The 25,002-nt window shown below is 31.3% G+C and overlaps 1 protein-coding gene across 9 annotated transcripts in view; it reads left to right on the forward strand.

Moving 5' to 3' along the window:
- Nucleotides 1-8,621: 8,621 nt before the first annotated feature.
- The window catches only part of LOC139523419 (uncharacterized), a 32,650-nt gene continuing 16,269 nt past the window's right edge, over nt 8,622-25,002 (forward strand). Inside the window, exons 1-4 of one of the 9 annotated variants that reach the window (XM_071317451.1) lie at nt 14,591-15,079; nt 16,174-16,334; nt 17,455-17,549; nt 23,419-23,496. In XM_071317451.1, the coding sequence (XP_071173552.1) occupies nt 23,421-23,496 (76 nt within the window). In that variant the 5' untranslated portion in view covers nt 14,591-15,079; nt 16,174-16,334; nt 17,455-17,549; nt 23,419-23,420. Of the gene's footprint in view, nt 8,645-11,677; nt 11,812-14,590; nt 15,080-15,512; nt 15,533-16,173; nt 16,335-17,454; nt 17,550-19,424; nt 19,448-23,418; nt 23,497-25,002 lie in introns of those variants that run through there. The other 8 variants (XM_071317452.1, XM_071317450.1, XM_071317454.1 and 5 more) reach the window with 8 other exon arrangements.

The following is a 25,002-nucleotide window of genomic DNA, read 5'->3' on the forward strand; positions in this document are numbered from 1 at the left end:
CATGTTCAAAGTTGGCCACGCTCTTCACGATCTTAAAGACCTCACCACGACCGTGATACGACCTTACTGCGATTTACACGATCGCACTACGATCATCAAAATTTGCATTTTTTTCACAGATCGTAGTGCGATCGTGGCCTAGTGGGACTAGGGTATTACAGCGATCTACACGATCGTACTACGATCATCAAAATGTGCATTTTGTCACAGATCGTTGTGCGATCGTGGCCTAGTGGGACTGCGGTATTAAATATTTAAAACTCTCGGAGAGCCTTGCGTTTAAAATTTGAAATCTTACCTGTCTCGAATGGATAAATATCGTATCACTCTTTGCAGTGGTAGCATCGATAATTATCAGTAAGACTTCTCCTTCCTGATTTCAGATACCCTCTTCCTGTTTATAAATATTTTAAATTACGAGTAAGTGTACTCTTATCACGACAATGCGTGCATTAAACATTATTAGTGAACTTCAATGATTTTTTTGTTGATTGCAGACATTTGTACTTTATGTTAAATATTTACCACAAATGTGAATGCACTTACAAAATGGAAATTATTATCAAAACCGACAATTTACAACATGCTCATTTCATTTTCCCGTTAAAATTAGGGAAACACGTGCCATATACCTTTGTGTTATTTTCTTTCACAAAAAATAAAAGTGAAAACAAAGTCGGTATTTGGAAAATAGACTACAGAACTCGTAAGTTCGATTTAAACAATATTTTACAATTGAGGTTAAATCGTTTACAAATGTAATAGATAGTTTAGCATTGACATAATTTGAGTCTGATTTATTTCCCTTCTTAGACAACAATCCTGATAAATTAAACACAGTCAGGTCTTATCAGATAAAGTATTTTTCTAAGATCTGGCGATCTTTCAATATCACAATTGAATCTGGTTGTTTTATGAAGGATTTTGCGTACATTGGCCTACAACATGACGACAAAGGGGAAAACTCTAGGTAAACTTGAGTCAATTGAAATCTGTCTATATGGTCCTATGTGATAATTGTGTTCGAGAGGTTGCTGACAAATGTATTTTTTAGTCATATTTCTTTACAGAATCAAAGATTATGATGATTTTAAAATGTAAATGATATTAAAATTGTTCGTTCAGTTTACGTTTCTGTTACAATGCAAAATTTTAAAACGTTTAAAAAACATGTATGCACATTTAAATTCAAAATTCTTAAATAATGTTATAACAAAACGTAGGTTAAAAAGTTTGAAGTAATAAAATTTGACTATGTATGTTAAAAACTTCAAAGTAAAAAAAAATTAGCCCATTAAAACGTTGTTGATCGTCAATTAAGAGCAGTAAACATTCTATGTGATAAAATTAAATTAGTATGTAAAAAATAAAATTCAAAAATGACAAGGTAAATTATACAATCTTATCATGACATTGTGACCTGTCAATCACCTGTCGAAAATTATTGAGCATACTTTCACGTTCAGTAATTGATCATTATTATATGGACATGTTTATCTATTTATGTAGATTTTTAAAAATATATATTATGCGAGATGCACGACGAATCATCTCCATGCTGAGAGGCATACACGAGATATGTTCGTGGTCATGCGACTGCTACATACACTTATTATAACATATGTCATTCCAGGGCCTTTTATAGCTGACTGTGCGGTATGGGCTTTGCTCATTGTTAAAGACCGTATGTTGACCTATAGTTGTTGATGTATGTGTCATTTGGTCTCTTGTGAAGAGTTGTCTTTTTGACAATCGCACCACATCTTCGTTTTCATATTAACACAAGCCATGCGTATCCAAGCACCCGTATAAGGACTGTTGGATGCTTACAATTAACCAACCATGAGTAGTTTATAGTCTTGATGCTGATCATAAGACATGGCAAGCCGAAACGAGAGTAAGCTTAAATGTTAAAAGATGTGACATTATTAATCGCTTTCTTCTTCTAATTATATTTAAAAAAAACTTTCACTCTGTTCCAGAAATTTGTTTGTTGCTACTTGTCCGAACAGATGACATCTCATATTCAGTGTATTTTTATTATCCAAAACAATCTTATCATATGTAAATTTTAATATTTGTTATTATGGACTATCAAAAAAGCATATCCTTTTACAAGTTTTTCAAACATAAAAGATTAAAATTTCTGAGAATAAATCATCTTTAAGCCGGCAATGTCTTTAAAAAAAGCTATTAACTATCCAATTCAAACGTTTTTAGGAAAGCTACTATTTGTTATATTACAAGCTTTTTTGAAAGCTACTTGTTTTCCAATTCCAAGCTTTATGGAAAGCATGAAACATGTAATATTGCAACTCACGACAGCCTACTATACATAATCAAAACGAAAGTCGACTACTTGCATCTAAATATCTGACGACATGTCGTATGACAAAAACAGAGATAATTTAATGTCTGAATCGTCACCTTTATAGTTTTAGGCTCACACCAGAATCGGGATGCTACGAATCGGTGTTTAAAAATCTTTTAAAAACACACTAAATTTTATCTTAAAATTTTGTTCTCATTTTCTTCGTCCGAATAAGAAATATAACGAAAGGATTTAGGTACCATTTTCTCATTATATAGCTTATCAATCAAAATTGTGTTATGAAACTTAAAGCTTACAACGCGTCTCTTGCACTCCTACCAATTGGGGTTACAATGTAGTAACTCGTGTTAAGTTAAGAAAACGGAGAATTCAAAATCTAAGCAGCATCCGTCTGAAATTACATTTCACAAAAGAGATTTTTTACGAATTGCAGGCCTGATTGATTGGCACTTTATGTGTTTATGCCCATACAGCATTATGTTCCTAGTCTGTGCGTCCGTCCGTTCGTCCGTCTGTCCCCCTTAAGGTTGAAGTTTTTGGTCGAGGTAGTTTTTGATGAAGTTGAAGTCCAATCAACTTGAAACTTAGTACACGTGTTCCGTATGATATGATCTTTCTTATTTTAATGCCAAATTAGAGATTTCCCCCCATTTTCATGGTCCACTGAACATAGAAAATGATAGTGCGGATGGGGCATCCGTGTACTGGGGACACATTCTTGTTATATTCTACTATAGTAGAATCATATTCAAAACAGTGTGGCTGTGGCCATTGATTGACGACCTAAATTATCCCATTGACTGGGACAGATTAGGTGAACGTTTGTCTGTAAAAACCACTGCTCACTACTTACTTTTTATAGAATTTAAAATGTGAGGTCACCAAAGGTTCTTAAATCTTTTAATATTAAAATAATTAAAAAAATTAATCAGGAATAACCTTTATGTTTTGATTTATATTATTGATATAAATCAAAACATCGTGTTAATCCTGATTAGTTTTTCTAAATACTTTATTTATGCGTTGAGAACCTTTGGTGACACCACAGTTTAAGTGTCTTTAACAAGTACATAGTGAGCAGTGGTCGTTACAGACAAACGTTCACCTTATCTGTCCCAGTCAATAGGATAATTTAGGTCGTCAATCAATGGCCACAGCCACACTGTTTTGAATATGATTCTAATTTGAAATTCATGACGATCGTTTGGACAGTCGTGTTTTCTTGACCATATATAGCTTCACATAGGAACCGGTCAAAATAGTACGGGTTGTAACAATCTGCTTGCAAATTATAATGAAACACCATCCGCACCTCCTACAATCAATTCCCTTGGAAATCAGACGTGGTAAAAATACTGATTCAAAATGGCTGTTTACAAAATCATGACAAAGAAAAATGCACAAGCTATCATTTTTTAACATTGTAATACGCTGCTACATTATATTTATATTTATAGTCAAAATTAAAGTAATCATTTTGTACTCAAATCAAATACCGAAAATTAAATTAGGATAACAAATTTACATTTTATTTAAGTAATTTGTAACCAGATGTTAGGTGTCTTTTACATTGATTGAACTTTTCAACTTACAGTCTTTAATAGTATTTTTGCGGCAATATTATCTTGCGGTTTAAACATTTCTAACTTCAAAAATAGTATATCCCGACATCTGCGATTGTAATAACAAAAGCGACGCTAACCACAAAAGCATGTGACATACATGTAGAGACGTTCACCTCTGTGGTAATCTGTGCTTTACCACTTGTAATCACATTTTCTAGACAATGTACTTGTATGTTATCTTAAAAGAATTTTAAGACTAAATTTGAAGTATAATGAAGTGTACAATTTAAGAAATGTCTGTAATATTTTTTTCTGTCTATGAAAAAATAACATAAAAAAATTCTGGTACACACTGAATAACCTGCCTAACGTGCAGTTATTTAAACATTTTTTCTCTTTCGAATACACAGTTATTACTTATTACCATTTTAGGCGTTAATTATGAAAAAAAACTTTGAAGACGTGGTCACGGTCACATTACAAAACTATCTAAAACAAAATGGAAACTGAATTATTGAAATATCAAAAAATGTTTAAAATTTCTTACACATATACTTCCATCTAGGTAATCAGACCTGTTACCTCACAAAATTTCAATAGTTGTATTATTAATGCACCATGTCACAACATACACAATACAAGGGCTCAAATTTGATTATTTTTTAAAGCGTTTGGATGATCATGGCGGCCATCTTCTAGAATATTCAAGGTGGCAAAAGGATATGACACTGGTATCACTCGTTCTTTATAATTGTATCAATCGGACTCCTTATAATGGTATCATTTACAATCACTTGTGACCTATCATTTAGTTATAAACAACTTGAACAAATTATGAAGCATAAATTTTCCTTTTTTGGGAGGATTGGTAGGGAATGGGATATGTTTCCATACATATCAACCGAAATCATCTTTCACTCACAGAAACAATACTTTTCAAATGGGCATATATAAACCTTCTGCATTTGTATGCACCTGTTTTTTTTCAGTAGCCTGTTGTTCATAAGTGTTTTGTTCTAAATGGATTGGTATGTTGTTGATTTCCCTGTTTGATTTTTTTACCATAGTCATTTTGGGGCACTTTATAGCTTGCTGTTCGGTGTGAGCCAAAGCTCCATGTTGAAGGCGTACTTTAACTGTTTACTTATTGTACATTTTTGACTTGGATGAAGTGTTCTCATTAGCACTTAAACCACATCTTATTATCAATATTTAGTGAGTACAGTTGAATAATTGTTAACATCCACTTCATTTGACCTTAGGTGAATAGTAACTGTTGTCTCATTGGCAAAAATACCACATCTCCCTTTTTTATATCATGTGCAAAGGTTTGTAATAACTTTTTGAGAATTGGTTGCAACAGTAGCAATCTAAGATTATATTTGCACATAAGAGTTATCTTATCTTAGCTTAACAGAATTTTTATAGATTGCAGAATTGATAAACTAAGATTTGCATACAACATTCTATAATTCTATAATAATTTGTTCATTATCGTTTTGACATTCAGATCTTTAAAGTATTTGAAAATTATTTGACCTAACATGTCGTTCAAATATTACATTATGACACGTGTGATTTCTTTATTAGGAAAACCATAATTGTAAAAAAAAGTGACCGTTAATTCATTCTAATTACATAATACATCATATCTGCGAAATCTAAAAAGCGGAAAAACCAGCATATGAACGTGCTTAAATCATTACTTGACAAATGTACTCTTACAAAAGTACAAAAGTACAAATATCAAAGAGATATACAGAAGGAATTGATTGATTGATTGATTTGTCTATCTGAACACTTGTGAAACGAAGTTAATTTACTGATCGACTCGTGTGAATTAAGGTCAAGAAAAAAATCGAATATTATTTTAAAAGAATTTGAACAAGGTGAATCAACACCTAAGGCGGTTATCGGGCGATTGGGTAATAGTGGGTGGATACCGAAAGGTTTTTATTTTAAAAGGAAAGGAAGACTATTTTTTACTGGAAAACATTGCCTCATTATTATCTTTTCGTTTTTGGTTTGTTTTTCTCTCTCACTTTCATTGTTCTTTTTTTTTTACATTTGATACTTAATATCTTACTTTTAGAAACACAAAGAACAAGAATGTGTCCAAAGTACACGGATGCCCCACTTGCACTATCCTTTACCATGTTCCATGGACCGTGAAATTGGGTAATAATCTAATTTGACATTAAAATTAGAAAGATTATACTATAGGGAACATATGTACTAAGTTTCAAGTTGATTGGACTTCAATTTTATCAAAAACTACCTTGACCAAAAACTTTAACCTGAAACTCCCACTTTCATTTTTTCTATGTTCAGTGAACCGTGAAATTGGGGTCAAAAGTCTAATTTGGCTTTAAAATTAAAAAAATCATATCATAAGCACCAAGTGTACTAAGTTTCAAGTTGATTGGACTTCAGTTCATCAAAAACTACCTTGACCAAAAACTTTAACCTGAAACTCCCACTTTCATTTTTTTTTTATGTTCAGTGGACCGTGAAATTGGGGTCAAAAGTCTAATTTGGCTTTAAAATTAAAAAGATCATATCATAAGCAACAAGTGTACTAAGTTTCAAGTTGATTGGACTTCAGTTCATCAAAAACTACCTTGACCAAAAACTTTAACCTGAAACTCCCACTTTCATTTTCTATGTTCAGTGGACCGTGAAATTGGGGTCAACAGTCTAATTTTGCTTTAAAATTAGAAAGATCATATCATAAGCGACAAGTGTACTAAGTTTCAGGTTGATTGGACTTCAGCTTCATTAAAAACTACCTTGACCAAAAACTTTAACCTGAAACTCCCACTTTCATTTCTTATGTTCAATGGACCATGAAATTGGGGTCAAAAGTCTAATTTGGCTTTAAAATTAAAAAGATCATATCATAAGCAACAAGTGTACTCAGTTTCAAGTTGATTCGACTTCAGCTTCATCAAAAACTACCTTGACCAAAAACTTTAACCTGAACGGACGAACGGACGAACGGACGCACAGACGGACGGAGCCACAGACCAGAAAACATAATGCCCCTCTACTATCGTAGGTGGGGCATAAAAATTCATTCAACGAGATTGATAATGCTGTTTCTCCAATGTCAAAAAAGGCAACGTTCATTTGTGTCTATTGCTGTTTGTCACATCTTACAAATTTTAACTTGCAACTTTGAAGATAATTAGTGCTGAGGATGGATCTTTGGTATGCTATTTTATACCTAAGTCTACTTAAAAGTGTCAATAGTTGGTATAAAAATTAGGAAATGTGGTATGAACACGAATGAAACAAATATCCACCAAAGTAAAATGAATGAAAACAATTACAGACCTTCAATAATTAGGAAACTCCATAACGTATAGTTGGCTTGAAAAGACCCCGACATGAAAATTATGAACAATACAAATCAGAAAACTGGTTTATTTCTATCAACATTTTTGTTCTTGACAATTGTTATTGTAGTATGATTGTGATTTTTTAACACTATAAATCTAGAATATTTTGACATTAAAAAATATATATTTCAGAGCGCCGTTTGTACATCTTCAGAATATTAAACAAAAATGGAGAATGTGTCCAAGGGACACAGATCATTCATAGTACCCCCGCTTGCATTTAACGTTAAAATGGGACATAATTCAAGAATGGTAAAAGTGGCGCCACCCAAATTGAGCTGGTTCTGGTTTGGTGGTAAAAAGTATTGTGTGTAATTTTCATAACATTTGGTTGAGGAAAACTTAAGCTAGATAAGGTATTCCGAAACGAAAAATTCAGCAATATTTTCAATTTCAAAAAGACATACATGTAACTCAAGGACGGTAAAAGTGACGCCATCCAAACAAGATCAGTGTTTTGTGTTTATAAATATTGCGCACCAGTGTTATACAATTTGGTAGAGTGACACCAACGTTAGAGAATGGAAAACAATTCCGTAACAGACGAACGAACGGGCACACAGCCGAACAAGGCTAAAACTTTATCCAAACCCAGCTGCGATGGGGGCACAAAAAGGAATGCATTCTGTAGTTGGAAACAATTTGAGAACGACCATTTAATTTCAAAAAAGGGGGGATATGCCAACAATGAAGAATCATATTGTTTATTTTTATGCGAGTTTAATTCTTTTTGTGAAAAATTGTTTATGATTTGCACAATATCAATTTAAAAAAAATAGAATTGTATTTCATACAATAATTTTAACAAAACATGGTGGTGAAGTCAATGACAAAAAAAAAGTCATGTTCATTTTAGGCTTTTAGAAATATGTCGATTTTTCCATTGATAATGGAAAATAAGTGCAATATACGCAAAAAATATTCATTAGCAGTTTAATGCAATTCATTTTTAATTACAGACACCCCCGTATTGTGCGTCACATCGAATCACAAAGTATTAAATCAAATACGGAAAAAAAATAATGTATGCGAGTTTTAATGAATTCAGTTCATTTGCCGTCAATTGGATTATTTTAAAAAATTATATAAAAATCGAAGAATTCATGAATATTAAACTATTTTAGTACAATTGTTAGATACGCGAATTAAAACTTAAGAATCTACCATAAATTATAATTAATGTCAGCATTTAGTCTATTTGTGTGCGCATTGAAATATATAAATATACCAGATGCCCGATAAATCGGCGACAAAAGAATATATATATACATGTATGAATGCATTGTATCATAATCATATGAAATATTGAGATTTGCATTTGTTGGACTTGTTTTTGCGAAAATTAGGTGCGTAATCAGTTTATTTATTATTTATTATGTATTATTTCTCGGAAAATGTTTTACATTATATATTGATTGTCTTAGTATTTGATATATCAAGGGGAGAAAGAATATATTTGCATAATTTTGATCACTCCAAATAAGTTATTCTATAAGTATTGATATATTAACAACAAATATATACTGCCATTGTTTTGTTTTGTTCCCCTAATAATAACCCAAATGTTACGATAATACAATGAACAATGATGAGAAACTTCCGCGGTTAAAATTATCCTTGGTGGCATTTCCTTAAAATATTTTTGTTAGAATTTTTCAACGAGTTAAATAACTTGGAACATAAAACACCTTGTTTTATTGCACTTCCCTCCTATGTTAGTGTTTGTCATCTATTTTTTATTTATTCGTGTATTTATACAATCTCAAGAAATCATTCGACAGCATTCATACAACAGGTAGGAATCAACATTACTTTTATCTAGTTTATTTTCAGCACCTAACATTTTATTTACTCGCAATAGATAAACCCCAACTAAGAACTACCATTTGATTTTAAGGAGGGGCTAGGATGATCAATTTTGTCCTGCATTTATTCTTAAGTTATAATCTCTGTCCTTTATTATTCACTCTATTGGGTCCTACCCCCCCCCCCCAACCACCAAATGGTAGCTCCTGAGATATTTTATTCCTTATAATTTTGTCTAAATTTTGGATCCTCATTTAGCTTGTTTGATTCGAGCGTCAGTGATAAGTCTTTTGTAGACAAAACGCGCAGCTGGCTTACAAAATTTAAAGTCTGGTACATGTATCTTATGATGAGTTTTTTAATGGTATTATATTATAAATTCTCCTTATAAACGACCCTGACATATTTCATGATGATGATGTGCTTTAAAGCATTAATGTTCCATTTCTATAATAAACGACCCTGACTTATGGGATGGTGATAATGTGCTAAAGAGCATTGATATTCAGTTTCTCTTATCTAGTTACCATTTCAAGATTTGTAACAAGTATGTTCATTCCAATATAGATTCCATCACGGAGAGGTTTTAATTAGTAGCATTAAAATACAATTTCTCGTATGGATCAAAGGTACTTTGTACACGTATCTACCACAATCAATATTCAATTTCTTAATCTCATTTCCATATGTCTGCAGTGTTTCCTCGAATACTAAGAAAATTCTAGATCATTGTTGGGGTTTTTTTTACAATAAAAGGACCTATTATCATCGACGTCTTGAGCAATGCATGACTCGTTTGTTTTCTTTCGGTGTTCAATGAATTCATATAGCTAAACCTTATCTATAAATTTTTATCCAAGACTTTAAAGAATGGGTTTCGATTTGATTTCAATCTTACAAAAGCAACTACAAAATGTACAACCAAGATGCTTTAATGCTAAAAAGTATACTGAAAGTCGTTCGTTTATGCCTTAAAACAACAGCCATAACTTAATGTTTTAAAATATTGTGATGTATTCTGCAAAAGCAAATATCAATACGCTTACTAAAAGCTTTTTTGTTGTTTAATTTCATGTCTGTTGATCTTTTTTTTGTGCTCTACTCTTTTCTTTTTTTGTTATTTGTTGGTTTTTTTTGCTGCTATCAAAGTATTTTTTAATGGCTACGACAAAACAACAGATGTATAACAGCTGCCGAACGGATGCCGAACATTTTCCCATTCTAGTTGGACTCCTGTTGCTTTAGTTTTGTGAGGTGTTTTATGGACTGTTTTGTGTCTTTTCGATCTTTTTTTGTTGTCATGATATTTATCAATCCAGTTTTCGCCTTGTAGTTTTTGATAGGCACCCAGGTATTTTCTACACTTTTTTTTAAAGGAGTAGGTTCAGTAAGACCCCTTTTTGGACCCAAAATATAGCAGTTTTACAAAATTGTAAAAATGTAACCGTTTAGTTATTTATTGGACAGTAGAATGCTTCTGCTATATAAATATGGGCTGTTTTTGACAATACAATGCACATATATCGGGTACTAGCACTATTAAGTCATGCTAAAATACTGAAATCTTCACAATTCTAGCATTTTAGTTAAATTTTAGACGGTTTTCGTGTAGAACAAAAGTGGCCGCATTCGTGTTCATCCTTAATATTGAAACGTAAGTTGTATTTTATGATAATACATAACATATATAAAGGTTGAGGATGAACACGGATGCGGCCAATTTCATTTTTGACAAAAACCATCTGAAAATTGACATTTTTTGGCATATTTCGTAGATTTTTCATATATTAGCTTGAATCGGATCGTTTTTTATGACTAAATAAGTTAAACATTGTCACATAAACTAATTGATTCAAATGAAATAGACACTTAAGTGTTTAAAAAGTGGTCAAAATCTTTCGTTTGATGAAGCTGAAATTTGAGGCCAAAATCGATCCTTATCGGACCTACTCCTTTGTAAGAGAAAAAAACGTTTCCATTAAAAAGGAAATTTCAAGTACTAGTAGTAAAAGATGACAACTAAAGCCTCATAAATTCATAAAAAGTTTCTATAATTCCAAAACTTCCGTATCTAACTTAAATAGACTACTTCCTCACAATATACAACAGCATGAAGCAAGATTACTTGGGACATGTCCAAAACTGTGTCCCTGGAAAGTTGAAAACCGTCAGCTAAAACAAGAACAACATTTTTTTTTAAACTACGCACAATGAAATCATTGTCAGCACTTTTTAAAATCATATTTCAAGAGAAGTTTTAAAAGTTTATGTTTATTTGAATAAATTATTTCATGAGTATATATTATTGATTATTTATACAAAAATCATATAAAAAAGACATGACTCAAATTTAGATGTTAATTAAAAATTCATAGAGAATAAGAATTGAGTTTATATTTAATGCTTTGATTTGAATTGATTAAATTACATGTTCGAGTTAAATAGAATGAACAAATTTGTACCTATTATATCAAAGTGATTTGAGATTAATAGTTTATTGTGTGAGATCACTTCTCAGTCACAATTGCGGGATCAGTGACAAGTATTCCATTGTTTCGGAAGGTTATAATTTACACTGGACTTAACCCAGGGCCAGTTAGAAAGGAACACTAACAGGAGATCAACCTTTCAGAAATTTATTTGAAATAGAGACTTTATATACGTAGTTTGTAACTTTTGATTTTGGAAGAAGAAACGACAGTATTTTGTAAGTTTGAAAAATGTTTTTCTTATTCTTGGTCAATTTGACATCCCGTTTAACCATGTGCATGGATGCATTATTTTACGAACCCTGTCGTATAACTTTTTATCTTGACGAAACGGTAGAGTTTTTTGTTACCTTATCTGTAAAGAACGACCATTTAACTTCAAAAGGGGAGGGGAAGGGGGGGGGGGGTATGTTTTTTTACTAAAATAAATATTCCGATCCTCAAATTGAAAAAAACAACATCTGGTCGAGCAGATGATACATACCTTATGGTGTTAAGTTTTGTTGAAGAAGAAAAGATTGAAGTTAAACGTTTGCTTGATAAGTTCAGCTTCTGTCAGACGGTTTATTTATGTTAATTTATACTATTTGGCTGATAGTTTCATTCATGTACCCTTTTTCTTTCAAAATATATACTTGTGAAACACTTTAATGATTGTTACACAAAAACTACGATTTTTGTCCAGATGTAGAACATTTTGAAAGTCGGTAGTCTCTTTTAAAGGTTAATAACCTAAGCAATGTATACTTTGATCAGATGGTGGATTTTTATTGCAATGTCACGAGAAAATAATTTATCAAGAATAAAACAACTAATGTTATAAAGGTTAAATATGATAGACCGCTTTACAAATACCACTTCGTGTTTTCCTAATCATTTAAACACACCCGTTCGCGAATCTAAACCAAGGCACTGCCCGGAACATCAAAGCAGAAATTCTAATAGACTATTTGCCAATCTGTCATTGACCAATGCATACAAAATGCTTCCAAAAGGCTAACACTTTTTGATATTAACAGTTTTTTGTCAATAACAGTAGGTTGAAACACCAATAAATCACTTGCATCTGTAATATCAAGACCAAATCGGTAAATGGCAAATGTGTCGGACCACCATTTCACCCACTCCAATTTAGAACATATATACGTAGAAGTAGCCATTTCCTGACAAACGAAGACAACTTTTGATGTAATTGTTTACTGAAAGACCATAACAATTTTGAGCCAAAATTTGCTAGTCAATTACTGTGAAATCCTTATTTTTAGTTGGATACAATTTTTTGTGAATTTCGTTTGTTTAGGTGAAACACGAAATTAAAAGTTCAACGAATGACAAATTTCCTATATGCTCTAATTCAGTCTTTGGCAAAACCACGAAATTAAATGTCAACGAACATGATAGTTTTCCTTAATCCACGAAAACTGGTGCCCTCGAAAAAAACATGAGCCTACATTAGGTCCGAGTACACACTGTCAGTTATCGTCCTTTGAATTTCGAATATAGTCCTTAGTGTGGACAGTGGGTTACTTGCTAATTTTTGTTATACCCCTTCCAAATTTATTTCTCCATGTTTTATGCCTCATATAGCAAGTTGGGGGGTGAAATGACACTGTAAACAAATTTGGGTCATAAATATTAATGTAAAGTAGTGATTAGGTCAAGCTGAAAAAGGTCAAAAATTAGCACTTCGGAAGCTGTCAAAAGATTTCAAGACCCCATTAACATAAAACTGTCCATATTTTGAGTTAGAGCTGATGAAGTTTTCTATAATTTTAATATAATTTGTCCCAAAAGTAGTACAACACACTGTAAAAATATTGAGAAAGCGCAGGTGGTATTTTTTTAATTTTCATTTATTGTCTAAAAGAAATGCACTACAAAATAACTGTGTACTCGGACCATTAGTTTTAATTAAAATTGAGGATTAATGCACTTCATAGTATACTTATCAATGATTTCCGCAAAAAACGATTTTTTTTTCTAGTAGTAGTTGTATTCCGAATGTTGAAATTTCATCACAAAACTTTAAACATTGGTTGAAAATTGTCATGTAGAAAGATGATGCATGTACAATTCAGGATATGCCTGTTTTCTACGAAGAATTTAGAAAGCTGTGAAAATTTAAAAAAGAAAGTTGTTTTAAAGATCATAGAGATATTGGCTTAGTGGTCTGTCATCCCAATAGACTAAAAGGGATAAAATTGGCTTAGTGGTCTGACATTCCAATAGACTAAAAGGGATCAAATTGGCTTAGAGGTCTGACATCCCAATAGACTATTGTAGAAATGTACCAGATTTTGATGTTCCGAATGACATTGAGACGTTTGTTGTCACATATACCTAGATTTTTTTGCGCATTGCAGGGTTATGAAATTATAGATTTAATATTTGTATTATAAGACTTAGAATGGCTATCGTCAGACTAAAAATGGCTATCATAAGACTTAAAATTGATATTATATACCATAAAATAGCTTGAAATTATTGACTATGTTAATGGATAATCAACGGAATAAAATTAAACACGATATAAAATTTTAAGCGGTTGGCTGAACGTTTACCCTTTCCGTCTCTCAAAGTCAACTCGGATACCATTATTAACTAACTTTGTTATGCATAAAAGGTATATATGAAAATGAGACAGCAAGCCAGCTTCGCTTATAAAAATGATTAAACAACGCCTTCTATAGCTAGAAATTATCATTCGGTCGTTATAAAAACACTCTCTAATACTGATAGTATGACGAAAACTCTGATTTCAAATGACATTTTATATAATAACTAAATTAGCTTATGATTAAAAAAAGAAAAATCACCAGGAACATAAATTGAAAGTTGTCATTAGATTTAGTCCATATATCTAATTCACCTGACTTAGCATGTTACGTAACAATTAGGACACAATGTCCATAAATAGAAATAATTAGTAATACTGAACATAATTTATAAGCTTCAGACGTTTCCTCATTCTTTTCCTCTTACCATCGTTCCAGATACAAATGTAACATCTATTCTGGAGAGAAAGAAAAAAACAAATACAAAGATTATTCAATGTTTACAGTTTATATAATTCTATGTTTTTATTCCGGGACTGTATCATTGAGTTTGTCAACAACATTTTCGGACGTTTAACGAGTCTGACTTGTCATGTTTTGTTTTATTTTAAGAAAATAAATCCAAGATATTATTAACTGTTTATGTACAAGATATATTGCCAATTTCACCGTTTATGAACTTTGGACACATAACAAGAGAAAAGTACAACGGTGACGGATCGTTTCTTGTATATTATGGTATTTTTTAACATGACAAATTGAAACTATCTGTTGTACCGGACGTAGCTAACAAGTAGAAAAAAAAATCATCTACCGCACACTTGATAATGGACAAGGCTTTAGTGTTTTAAAGTTGAAACCGTTAATACTTGCAGTTTCTTTAACGAATAGTCATGAAATTTGGTCACAAACGAAAATAAGACCAAGTCAAGTAAGTACATTAATTACATTTTTACTTACTACTACTGGGAAACTTGTGTACTGATAACAATTTTTTAACTATATAATAACGTAATTTTAATCCGAACGCATTACCGTGCGTAACGTCTATATGTCACGGTTCATTTCGTAAAATTGTTTTCGATTCAAGATATGCATCCTTCGAAAAACTTTCATTTTAAAATTGCATTTAATTATCTTTAGTACGTAATAAGAATTCTAATTTACATCCTATGTCAGCCATCATATAAACTGATATTTATAAACAATTATGGTAAAATTCTGAAATGCATAAGGGAATCATTTTTTAAAATATTGTAACGTGTAACTACTGTACATGACCCTTTAATCTTTTATGACGCAACGTTTGTTACAGTAGACAATCGCGCGATATGTATATTTCATTGTATCTGTATATATCCGTGAGAGATCTTTCCAAGAAAAAGTAAGTATAGGCTGGTAATGTTTTCGTATTCTTTAATTTACGTAGCATGATTTTATAGCTGTCTACATGGGATGGGTTTCTCATTGTTAAAGGCCGTTCGGTTGCTATAAATGCTTACTTTGAACTTTGGTGGATAGTTGTTTCATTGGCAATCATACCACATCTCCGTATTTTTATATTGCTGAATTTTGTGTCGGTATTTTATAGCCTCCATATGCATCTGGTACCTTTCTGCGTTTACTGAAATGCAACTTTTATACTGAAACACTAATGATGCTCTAGTTACACACCAAACTGTGAGCTAGTAAAAAGAAAATAGCTGTAAACTAATTCATGCAAAAAATGAAAAAAATTGTAGTAAGGCAGTAAAACGATTATGGGAAACACCGTTCATAATGTCTTTGATCATGTTAATTATTTCATAAAAAAGGTATCATAAAAATAATACATTTCACATGAATATTTTCATAAACGCCATCGTTAACTCATTATCATCTACTCAAGCTGAAAATTTTTTTTTTATTTATTTCATCTATTCCCACTGAAAATACCACACAGAAATGTAGATAAAAAATATTTAATATATTTAATAATGAACATACGTTATTATTTTTTTCATTCATTCGGAACTTATGTTGCAGTTAAAATTAAACTAAGAGGAATTGAATATACATGTAGCTGTTTTGACTCACTAAACAGATTATTGTCACTCAACGAGGGGCGCAGCGAGGATTTGGAAATGTTGATGTCCGTCCGTCTGTTCGACATATCGAGTTCCAAAACCAGTATCGATCACTTTTTGGTGAGTTATTCTGATTTTGAAAATCAATGTAAGTTATATGCGTAAAATGCATTATAAGCGCTCTCAAGCCAGCATTTATCTACTAGATTAAAATGAATTTGCTCTAAAGCAAATGCGTTTGAAATGATTTTTATAATTTGAAAATGTTACGAAACAAATATAATGCTTCTTTCGGTTATATTTTATCATCAAAGTGCAATTCGATTCGTGTCAATATAGATTAGGCATGGAAAATATCTTGCATGAGTTCGAAAATCCGGATTAATCGAATATGCAAAAGTTATGCCTTTTAGACATGTAAATCATATTCATACGTGGCAGTTCTACGGCTGTCACGCACTCATTTGTTATCAGTCTTTTGTGAAAGTTTTTATCAAAAATTAGTTCCAGCAATATCTAGCTAAAATATTATAATCATTATCATTGTCGGTTGAATTTGTTTGGGCAGTTATTTCATTTGAAATGTAAATAACATACAATCCTATATTCAATGGAAAGGTGCACGTGTTATCGCCTACATTTTCCATCGAATTTTTTTTGAAATGCATACCAAAGATTTATATGATCTAGATCTAAAACAAATTTGGACACATTGAATATTAACGCCAATCACTTTTTAACAGGTGATGCTCTTTTTAAATGCTAAATTCCAGTATATCTACTGGTGGTCTTTTTAATTATTTGCAGCATTCTGTTTTAATGTGTTTAAAAGGATATGAAAACCGACGCATAAAAGGTTGTTTTGTAAGGATGAGTCACTGATATTTATGGACTAAAGTTAACCATTGTTTAGAAAGTTTCATTATTTAAAAAAAATTTAAGTCATAACTTTGTTGTACTTTGACATGCAGGTTACATGCAGATTTTTGCATATAATGTGGCTATATATCTATTATGCATAAAATGATAGATAGTGAACGGATCCGTATCACAACTTTTCCTTTTATAAATGATGCATTCTGTTTAGCAATCTAGTCATCTACGAAACAGGAGATATTATTGTGCAGCAATCTCCTGTTTCGCAGATGACTAGGTTATATCATTGTGATACTATGAAATTAACATAGTACTGAGAGACTTATCCAAATTGGTCCTATAATTTAATTCTTTGATTTTTTAGGAGTACATCTCGTTACGCATGTGAAACCCTTATATCATTCACAGTATGTGTCTGATTGCTTGTTAAACTATAATGACAGAAAGCATCTGGAACAGGTAGGCTCAGTTTCCGTCTTTTTGGTTTTCTACAAATACAAATTCATAAAAGTCTATCAAATTTATCTTAATTTCGTAGTATCACATCATGTCACGGTCTCCATCAGATTCTGCCAATAAAAATATGATGACGATATTTTTTTAATTGTTAATTAAATGGTTGAGCAATCTTGAAAGTACATATGTATGATTTGTTTCCCTTTTCATCGTTACAAATCCAGTAGTTTTGGGGTTTTGGTTTTTAATATATAAGTGATAGTGAGGAAAATTGGCCCTGACCCTGAATTAATTCAATTTGGGACTACACAAATTGATAGCTGAATATTCGGTATAGATTTTTCTCATTGTAGAAGGCCGTACGGTGACCTACAGTTGTAAACTTCTATGTCATTGTCATCTGATCTCTTGTCTAGTTGACGATCATACCACATCATTTTATTTTTCATATACACAGTATATCTATACATTTGTAGCTCAAGACATTAACAGATGTAAAAATAAAATGCAATACTTCATATAATTTTCATACAGATATAGTTGTCAAAATTTACGCTTTACCTATATAAATAATGCGTTATCATGTGAATATATACTATGTATGTAATACTTATAATTAATGAGAACAGGAAAGAATTTATCATATTAGTTCATACGGTCATACATATTACACAAAAAGTGAAGTAATGAATTACCAAAAGACTTGAAAGATGCTTTATGTTTCAGGAACAAGATGACTAGTTGATTTTTTTTCAATTAATGAGTAGCTGCAAATGTGAACTTTTCTTATAGTTTTCGGTCATTCATTTTCCCTGCAAGTTATAATAGTATATCTTAACCCAAAATCCCGTGAAAGATTCCAAATTAGAAAAGTTTTATAATATGAACTTGTCTTAAATTCAATTAAATACAGTTTTATAAATCTCAAATAATGGTTTATTTTGATAGATTTACCCTTTTATACTACGTACGAGTTTGACGATGTACAGTGTATTCATTTTTAAAATATTTTTCACCTTTACAGTATATGTTGTCCACTCGATACATGTAAATGTAACTCTTAGTTCGCCTGACTACTGCAAAGCAAAATCCCAACATACCAAAAAGCGTAAAAAAAAGATGAAAATTAAAAAAAATAATCAAATAGATGAAGCACTACCGCAGCAATTGTTATTAATATTGAATAGATCCTTTAACTCACTCGATTTGTTTAATCAACGACCATGTAGGATTGAAAATCAGGGGGAAGCCTTCAGTTTTCCTGTGGTCAGAGCAGTAAGTTTTATAAAAAAAAAATTATGAATCATGAATTATTTTTGCTCAGGTTAGTCAGAATTGTTTGTTGTAACATTTTCTATTGGTGTTAAAGCCTTATAGTTAAAGTTTATGGGACAATATGTACCAGCCTTCATTACTATACGCGGTGCCCCTTTCTTCTGTCTCTGGTCCTGTTAGAAAATTTCAGTCTAATTCATCGAGTAAAAAGGTGTTTATAAATGAAAATGTATTATGTGTCTACTTCGAAATCACATTTATTTTTTTCTTAGTCAGTGCGCTTAAATTTGAATTTTAACAAACAATCAGATTCCTTAGCTACAGATTCAAGCTAGCAACATGTTAGTCGTATATTCTGCAATGGGTAAATTGATAACGAAATTGTGTTGATGTACATAATTTCATTTTGTATCATATGCAAATTGATGGTTTATACTTTTACTTAATAATAAACATCAGTTTGTCAGATGACCATCGGACGATATTTTGCACTAATGAACATATGTTTTCACCATGTGAACATATATCCGTGTTGTAATAATGACCTATATGTGTGTGTTCCAAATACGATTAGTTAAACAAAGATGTAATATCACAAATACTCTGTGCATCGATATAAATCAAAAGTAAGTTTTTTTAAGACGTAAAAAATTAATGATTGCGGTTGAGGTTAGAGTAAAAAATCTTATCATTCAACGAAAAAATTCAAATTAAGAAATACATTTATCAAAGATGTTCTGTATCACAAAAGAAACATATTTGTTTTAAATTAGCATACACCTTAAATCGAACAATATGACCTAATCATAAATAGCACATGTACCTACGTACAAAAAGAGGCGCAGATTGCTTATATTTTGAGTTACACTTACAAGTTCGCGATTTCTTTTGATAAAATTGTTAAAATAAAAAGAATGCCAATGACGTGATCTTCGTTAAAGAGAATACTGAAATAGTAAACTTTAATGTACCATATCGGTTAGTTGAATATGTTTCATTGTTGTAAATTATTGTAAAACCAAAAATGTTTGTACACGGTTGCCAACTAAGCTCTATACATGCAAATAATTTAACATTTAACATAAAGAAGGGAAAAAAAGCATTTTTGTACAACTATCTGCATACAAAAAATTTAACATAAAGAAAGCGATAGTACAAGGTTACCCACTAAGCTCTGTAATATATGAGGTAAATTATTGTCTGCATCAACGATGCTAAATCATAATAAATAATTTAATGACGAAAAAGATTTGTTCGAATGTAAATTGTAAACAATGATTGATAAATTATGACAAGTTAGCTTTATTTTTTGCATCGAAAATGAATTACTTCTACACGTGATAAATGTATCAATTCTGATGAAATCAGTGTATTGAGAGTCATTAAAAAAAACTGTTCCATCACAAACCAGGCTAATTGTATGTATTTGTTTCTCTCTTGCGTGTTGAAGCAGTGAGTTCATTATATTTGGGTTATGAAAAAACGCAGAAATCAAATATAAAAACGAAATCAAATTTAAAAACGATCATAGTATACATTTTTTTTAGTAAGTATCGTTTTGTTATATTAGCTTGACATCGTTGAACTATATTCTGCATACTACTTGCCTGTTTATCGAAAATTGGCAGTGAATTCTGATATTTTTTGCAAACTATGAACTCATGGTATATTGTTAATAAAAGCACACAAACGAAAAACAATTTTAAAATTGAAGTAATCTAACTTTACTCTTGGAAAATAGTAATTATCAAGATTATAGTGTGTAGATGGATAACGAACAAAAACTCATTTAAATATTCTAGTGCAATATCACACTCAGAGTATGTAAGTTTTTAAATTTTAATTTACGTATCTCGCAGTTCGCTCAGTGTTATAATAGAATTGTTTTTGTGATATTCTATAATGTCTATGTTCTTCTGTGTACCTTTGTGTTTACAGCAATTTATCAATGTTAAGTATATATATAGAGACATCATTTTCACTAAAAAAAAAAGAACAATTTCAGAGAGATTGGGAGAATGTTCTATTGAGAGTTGTACCTAAAATAGCGAAAATATATTAAAAAATAATCAAAATTTAGACAAAATTGGGTTTTTCTGGCATGAAACAATGTTTGTGATCCGTGTTAATTTTCCCCCCTTATTTTAACATCAATATTGTAGAATTAAGACTTAAGCTAGTTGTTTAGAAATTTCTTTAAATGAAATGAATGAAATTAAAGCTGTTCTTTATTGTTTATATATATATCAAAGATTGAAGACTAAGTTGTCACACCATTTCTTTTTGATTCAAATTAAATTGAAGCTAATACATGGTATTTAATTTTTTTAATATTGTAGATTTAAGAAATTATTATACGTGTTATTTTATTTACTTTTGAGGTTGAAGAGCTAAAATGCCATATGGTAAAACCTCGATCGGTCACACGGCAGCCCTTTTGTGTAACAATGTATACTTGTTTTCGGTCAATTTGTTGCTTTCCTTAAAATATATGTCAATGATAAAAAAAAACACTATTGAATAGTGTTAGATTAGCCTTTCTATCTGACAATGTGGACACATTCAATTTCTGTTGTACAAAGTTCCCACGGTAAACAATAAATGTATCTCGTGTAAAGTTCTGATTTAGAAAATTCTACTTTTTTCGTTAGACATACATGTATGCGGAAAGACTACCCTTCGATCATTTTCATTGACGAAATAAGCATAAACATACATAAAAGAGAAAGTAGGGGGAATCGTCCATCAAGTTGATTTAGATAAAAAAAAAAAAAAAAAAAAAAAAAGAGTAGTGCCCGTATGCATAAAACAACTTAGGTTAAGAAATTCATTCGTTACGGTAGAACTTATTTATCGTTGGACATGTAGAAAAATCCGTCCTATCGGAACAAATCGTAACTTGGGTATTTGTATGCATACGGGCCATGTAACATTTCTCTTGTTACATTCTAAACTATTTGACTCAGGTGGACTTAGCAATCACTGACACGATAAATTAGAACGACACAATTGTCTTATTGTTTTAAACTCAAAATGTCAGTTTTAAAATTGATTTGTGCTGCATAAAGAGGTTACATTTATCAATATCAAATATATGTATTGACACATATTTATGCAAATTGCATCTGTTTTATAGATAAATATAGAACTTTATGTGCGGTTTGTCTACATATATGATTTACGATGTTTTCATGGCTTCATTAATATATACTGACATAGTTTGACAACATAATTTGTAACCGTCAATTCCTATGATCGAAAGTTGATCTGTTCATTATGCATGACCGTCATATCATCTGGTGTCGCGTGATTGGAGTACTGTATTGGTCGACTTCGGAATAGAATAACTTTATCAAAAGTCCAAACTCCCTCAAGCATAGTTGACCTTAGCTGAAAATATTTATCATTTTAAGGTCACTTTTCGTCATTTAGCTTCCAACATATCTACATATTTCTACATACATGTATCAAGGCCCATATGCACTAAGCTGCTCAAGTGAAGATTTGTTTCGAACGGACGATTTTTTCTACCTATCCTACGATAAGTTAGTTATTTTTTTTTTTACTTAAAAGTGGTTTTATGCATACGGGTTCTTACTAACAAACGATTAGGTTTGGGTGTTATTAATGAAGGCATATCAAGAAAAGCGATTCAGGTTCGCGGAATTTAGCGTTATTTTCGATTTTAAAATGTAGTCGTATCTAGATATACCACTCTTATGTTGTACTAATTCGCATTTTATAATTTAATCTGATTTTGTTCGCATGCGTTAAATAAAGTAAAACACCATTCAGACAAAGGGTTTGCCATTGTATAACGCAAGTTATTATAATTCATTAAAAAAATATTAAATAAATGATGCCACACAAAAGCTCATTTGTCTAACAGCCTAGTTTATCATTAAGGAAAGTCAAAGTTCAGTTTCATATTTATATTCCTCCATAAATTGTGGAGCACCACTACCCTAGAGGGTATCGTTTTTAAAGACTAAATGTACACCTGCTTAACATGAAAAATACCCACATCTATCCAAAATGAGATATGTTATATGTAAAACTTGAGTTGCTTTTAAGAGTTATTATACCTAAAAGTTAAGAACGATACATTGTGTTACAAAGTTTTGCACGTCACTTAAATAGGACATGTGTATTATTTATAGGTGCTAAACTTTAAGAAAACAAATTTTGTATATTTGGGAAATTAATGAATTTCTTAAATCTTTTTTTATCTGATGCAGTTTTTTTTAGTCATAAACAGCTGATAAAATTTTCTAAACATAAAATCATGGTATGTAGAAACCTGAATGAATGATAACCATCTCTAAACAGTATCTACAAAAAAAAAAGTATGAATATTACGAAAGCCATTAATGTACATTTAGATGAAGTTAAAAGAAAGTCAGAAACCAGAGAGAAACTACATGATAATTTATTGTCATCGGAAAACATAAATATAATTTACAAATCCATTACTTTTCTAAATATGGACTTTTATCAGACGAAAATAATTTGTTATTTTCTAAATATAGTAATAATGAAAAATCATATGCTAAGTATAAACCACAAAATGTGACATGGTTTATTTGTTTTATTTCAGTGATGACGATCTCCCCGGTGATTTTGACCATTGTCTCCATCCTGATACACTCAACTTTACAGTCCCAAAATGAAGATGGTGAGTTGACAAAAGTAAAATCACAAAAATACTGAAATCCGAGGAAAATTGAATACGGAAAATCCGTAATCAAATGAAAAAATCAAAAGCTCAATTACATCAAACGAATGAATAGATAACATATTCCTGACATGGCACAGGCATTTTCCTATTTAGAAAATGGTGGATTATACCTGGTTTTATAGCTAGCTAAGCCTCTCACTTGTATGACAGTTGCATCAAATGTTGCTTGTGTAACACATTTTTGTACAGTTTGGCTCTGAAATGCTTAATAATAAAACGTATTTTCATTACCCTATACTAATTCTCAATTGACCGAATACCCTTTAAATATTTTTGTAAAACGCTACTTGCTAGTAAAATCACAATTATGTTCGGGTAAACCTTTATCTTAATTCCGCAACATTTTATGACTATAGTTTACGCGCTTGTTTCCAAGTCAGGAGCCTGTACTTAAATGAATGCCGTTGGATGATGGCTATCATATTTGTTTTTTCGTTTATTGTCACATTATTCAGGTCATCGTTTCTGGTTTAAATTGTTTACATTTTTTTATGTGGGATGCGAGTTTGTTTTTAAAGTGTTTAATCTGGTGTCGGTTTTGCTCATTGTTGACGTCCACGAGCCGTACGGGGACATTAAGTTGTTCACACCTACGTTGGTATTTAGTGTATATTTGTCTAATTGGCAATCGTGCCACATCTTATAATATCAGAAGTTGGCCTGCTAAGAGAACCGAAGTGTCGCCAATACAAAAACAAACAAAAGAAAATCTCCTACCATTTACATGTACCTTCAAGAAAGCATTCTATGGCTGCTATTTTGGGTGTAATGAGATTATAATGATGATATAAAGAATTAACTCTTACAATTTTTTGTCCTATTTCTAAATTGTCATGCTCCAGATATACCTTCAATCAACCCCTATCTGAAAGTAGAAACACATCACTTTGTGCGCGTTGAAACGGAATTAGTGACCGACATCTTTAATGTTCCTATTTATCAAGTGTCAGTCAAATTTGTTTACAATTTGCATCTTAGCATAATTAATCTATTTTGTATCAAGCCACCAAGAATCAATCAATTCACAGTAAGAAGCCGACTTCAAAGATTCAAACACAAATCTATGAGGTAAACGTCACCAAGACGGATACCGCTATTAACCAAAAATATAACACCAAAGCCCAGCAGGCGATCATGCAATAAATGAAAGCCTTGATCACATGGTGAGATACAAGTGTGGAGGTCAGCAGCTTATTAAGGTCCTACACGGACAAATAGAATGCCTAGTTGTAAATCAATTGTCAGCACCTGACAGGCCAATAATCGAATGTCAACTTTGATAGTCATACAGAGAAAGTTGAGCTGACAATAATAAATGATTATCTGACTTCCCGGTTTTCATAATCGTGTTAATATTTTGCTACTACAACCGCATTTGTTATAATTTAAATCTTTTATAGACATGTATATTACTCACCAAAATGTCATTCAACTTTAAATTCA

The sequence above is a fragment of the Mytilus edulis genome, chromosome 5 (genome assembly GCF_963676685.1).
Source record: "Mytilus edulis chromosome 5, xbMytEdul2.2, whole genome shotgun sequence".
NCBI classification, from domain to species: domain Eukaryota; kingdom Metazoa; phylum Mollusca; class Bivalvia; order Mytilida; family Mytilidae; genus Mytilus; species Mytilus edulis.